This window comes from Microtus ochrogaster, chromosome 24, assembly GCF_000317375.1.
Source record: "Microtus ochrogaster isolate Prairie Vole_2 chromosome 24, MicOch1.0, whole genome shotgun sequence".
NCBI lineage: Eukaryota > Metazoa > Chordata > Mammalia > Rodentia > Cricetidae > Microtus > Microtus ochrogaster.
Window position 1 is genome coordinate 26881739 of NC_022024.1, and position 4405 is coordinate 26886143.

At 43.5% G+C, this 4405-nt stretch overlaps 1 protein-coding gene across 3 annotated transcripts in view; it reads left to right on the forward strand.

Annotated features, from left to right (window-relative positions):
* Positions 1-4405, forward strand: part of Mrpl42 (mitochondrial ribosomal protein L42) — a 20097-nt gene that overhangs the window by 9725 nt on the left and 5967 nt on the right. For all 3 annotated transcript variants that reach the window (XM_013350316.1, XM_026784455.1, XM_013350317.2), the window contains one exon: positions 1705-1789. In XM_013350316.1, the coding sequence (XP_013205770.1) occupies positions 1705-1789 (85 nt within the window). The remainder of the gene's footprint in view (positions 1-1704; positions 1790-4405) is intronic.

Here is a 4405-nt window from a genome sequence, read left to right on the forward strand (position 1 = left end):
CTGACTCAGCTTCTTTCTCCCAGCATCCTGTTCTGTTTTCTCCACCTACCTAAGGGGTGGCCTATGAAATGGGCCTAGGCAGTTTCTTTATTAATAAGAAATCATTCCCACATCACAGGTGAAGCTTTGAGTTCTAGGCTAGCCAGAGGTATAAAGTGAGACTTTCCTTATGTAAAAAAAAAAATGAAAAATAGATAATTAACTAATATCAGAAATGTTATTGCAATTATGTGTAGAGTTCAGTGGTAAGATCATAGTAAAACAATACAGTATACAGTTTATAGTTTCACTACTGTTTCTTACGGTGGTTAAGCTGGAAATTTCTCTTGTAGTCCTGGTTGTCACTTGTTATACACCATGTCCCCTTTAGCATTTGTGATTAATTTTACATTTGAATTGAAATATTTTATTATTGTAGCATAAAAGTATATTCAGCATAGTTTCTCAACCTGTAATTAGCAACCTTATGTAAATACATTTTTTATCCATTTGTTTATTCGTCTGTGTGCACGTACGGGCTGTGACATGCATATAGAGGTTAGAAGACAACTCTCTTCTCCGTGTGGGTCCTGGGGATCGAACTCAGGTCGTCATCCTGCCCGCGAGCGCCTTTGCCCACTGAGCCATCACACCAGCCCCAGTCAGCTTTTAAACTTCCAGTTCTATAGTGCATGAACCTCTTTTATCTTACACACAAACTTGCTCAGAACCAATTCAAATTAACACTGTTAGATTCAGTTGTTAAGAATTGTCAGTTAATATTTCAGTTAGGTCTGAAAAGTTCAGTAACTATTTTCAGTACTTTTCTTTGTCTAGAATAGTCTGTCTTAAGCTTAAAACTTTTTGTTTGTGTTTGTTTGTTTGTTTTTGTTTTTTGAGACAGGGTTTCCTCTGGGTAGCCCTGGATGTCCTGGAACTTGCTCTATAGACCAGACTGGGCCTGGAGCTTAGAGATTGGCCTGCTGGGACTAGGGGTGCGTGCCACTGTCCCTGGCTTAAAGTAGCATCTTGAAATCAGGATTTAGGGCTGATGTGTTCCTGGAAGTTGTAGAAAGTGTCATCTAAATGCCCCAGCCTCTTCTGTGATATGGAACTTCCACATTGGTTGGCTGGGGTGGCAGATGGATGGCTGTCATCCATGGCTTTGTAAAAGTCATCCTAGAAACACTTGCTTTGTCCTCAGATGTCATGTGCAGCAGTAGCCATATCTTCGGGGCTGCCCTTGCTCCTGTAACCCAAGCTGTTTTAGCACGCTGGTGCATGTGCTTGGAGCCTGCACCACTGCCACGTTGCTTCTTCGCCCTTGCCCTTCTCTAGCAGCTTTCAGTGTGGCGTCTGGGTTGATTTATAATTATTCTCTTTAAGGGTTAAATTATTTTTGCTGGGTATAGTTTTAAGGATCGAGAGTTAAAGGTTATCCTTGACTACATAGTAAGTTCAAAACCAGCCTGGAGCACATGAGATCCTGTCTCAAAACAAAAGTCATTCTGCCAGGTATGATGGTATGTATCTCTTGTCCAATCACTTTGGAGACAGAGGCAAAAGGATTGCCGTGTGTCTGAGACCAACAGGGGCTATGTAGTGAGTTCTGTGACTACCTGGACTCCAGGAAGACCTTGTCTCCAAAAACCTAAAACCCACCCCTGAAAGTACTCATGCTTCCTTGAGTATAGTCTAACCGTATTTCTAAATGTCCCTTCCCAGCAAGGTAGAGCTCGCTTTGACATCCGATGGCCGGACCATAGTGTGCTACCACCCTTCTGTGGACATCCCGTACGAACACACGAAAGTATGTGAGGAACTGTCTGGTAACCTTTGTTTTGGGTCTAGAAAACAGAATTCTTTTTCTTTTTCTGTTTATTTTTGTTTTGTTTTGTTGTTTTTGGTTTTGTTTTTCAAGATGGGGTTTCTCTGTAATAGCCCTGGCTGTTCTGGAACTCAGTCTGTAGACCTGGCTGACAGCGAACTCATCTGCCTTTGCTTCCCGAGTGCTGGAATTAAAGGTGTGCACCATCACTGCCCAGCTCAAAATCAAATTAATTTTTTTTTACTTTAAAAACTTTTTAATTTTTATTTTATGCATATGGATATTCCTCCTGCATATATATCTATGCACTAACAGTGATTACAGAGGCCAGAAAAGGGCATTGGATTCCCTAGGACTGGAGTTAGAGACAGTTGTGAGCCACCATGTAGATGCTAGAAATCAAATCCAAGTCGTTTGGAAGACCAGCCAGTGCTCTTAACCACTGAACCGTCTCTCCAGCCCAGTGTTCGAACTTCCTAACTAAAACAAGGAAGCCCAGTTAAAATGGTATATGCCTGTAATCTTAGCACCTGGAAGATAGAGCCAGGTAGTTCTCCGGCTACATATCAGATTTAAATTACTTATGTATTTATATTTTATATGCATTGGTGTTTTGCCTACATGTATGTCTATGTGAGGGTGTCAGATTGTGGAGTTACAGACAGTTATGAGCTGCTGTGTGGGTGCTGGGAATTGAACCCAGGCCCTTTGGAAGAATAGCTGGTGCACTTATCTCCTGAACCATTGCTCCAGCCCCTACACATCAAATTTAAAGGCACCTGAGCTACGTAAGACTGCCTCAAGAAACAGAGGTCAGTAAGATGGTCGCATACGCTAGAAGGGGAGAGCCGGTCCCTGAGTTATCCTCTTACTTCCATGTGATCATCATGGTGGAACACACACACATGCACACAAGATGTAAACAAATGTGACAAAATAGAAGGGAAAAGGGAAACACAGGAATTCAGACCGAGAGCTTTGAGTGCTTCACTGCTTAGTTTCATGTTAGCTTCTCCGTCTTCCTGAGACACACCCTTCTAAAGCTGGTCAAGGAGAACTGCTTTTAAAATTCTGAGTCTGCTAGTGGTGTTGGTGTAGACTTCAAAATTTATTCCCATGTCCTTTTTATCTGTACACTTGAAAATAAATGTGTATGTTGTTTTTTGAGACAGGGTCTCACTGTGTAGCTGTAGCTCTCTCGCTGTCGACCAGGCTGACCTCAAGCCCACAGAGATCAACCTGCCTTTGATTCCCAAGTGCTGGCATTAAAGACATGTACTGTCACTCCTGGCAAATATTTTAAGCTATAGTCAGAATTGGAATATTCTAGAATTAAGACTGCTAGGGAATGAGAGCCAGTGTTTATTAACACTTGACATTAGTTTTTTTATTAATTTTTTATTGCACGTTTATGGCGTGGTTGGCTCCTGTGTTTGCTCTGTGGTGGTTTGAATGAAAATTGCTCCCATAGGCTCAGATATTTAATGTTTAGTCATTAGGGAGTGGCACTACTTGAGAGGGATTAGGAGGTGTGGCCTTGTTGGAGGAAGTGTGTCATTGGTGGGCTTTGGGGATTCAAAAGCCAAAGGCAGTCCCAGTGTGTCTCTTCCTGCTGCCCAGATCCAGATGTAGAACTCCCAGCTCCTTCCCCAGCTACTGCCCGCATGCTGCCATTCTTCCTGCATTGACGATAGTGGACTAAACCTCTGAACTGTGAGCCACCCCAATGAAATGTTTCCTTTATGAGAGTTGTCATGGTCATGGGTCTCTTCACAGCGATAGAACACTGACTGAGACACACAGCGTGAGGGTGGAATCCGGGGGTAACTTTGTAGACTGTTCTCTCCATCTGTCTTTATGTGGGTACTGGGGAGCAAACTCAGGTTGTCAGGCTTTCTCAGCGAGCGCTTCTATCTACTGAGGCATCTTGCCGGCCCCAAACGCCCTCGCTTATAATATTTACAAGATTCACTGTGACCCAGGCTGGATCTCTTTATTATCCAGGCTCTCCTGGAACTCATTCTGTTGTTCAGTGTCCTCAATGAAAACCCTTTTGTCTCAGCTTCCCTGGTGTTGAGATAACAGGTGAATTCCAACATGCCTGGCTTCAGACATTTAACCTTTAGCAACAAATAGCAGAATCTAAGAGAAAAGTTTTATCCAAAGGTTCTGTTGTCTTAGTTACTCTCCTAATGCTGTGAAAAGAAACCCTGATCAAGGCAACTTATAAAAGAAAGCATTTCAGGCCGGGCGGTGGTGGCGCACGCCTTTAATCCCAGCACTTGGGGGGCAGAGGCAGGCAGATCTCTGTGAGTTCGAGGCCAGCCTGGTCTACAAGAGCTAGTTCCAGGACAGGAACCAAAAGCTACAGAGAAACCCTGTCTCGAAAATTCCCCCCCCCCCCAAAAAAAAAGAATGAAAGCATTTCATTGGGAGCTTGTTACAGTTTCACAGGGTTAGTTCATGATCATCATGGCAGGGAGCGTAGCAGCAGGGAGGCAGGCATGATGCTGGAGCAGTAGCTAAGAACTTGTATTCACAAGCAGAGGGAGAAACTGGGCCTGGCATGGGCTCTTGAAACCTCAGAGACCACCTCCA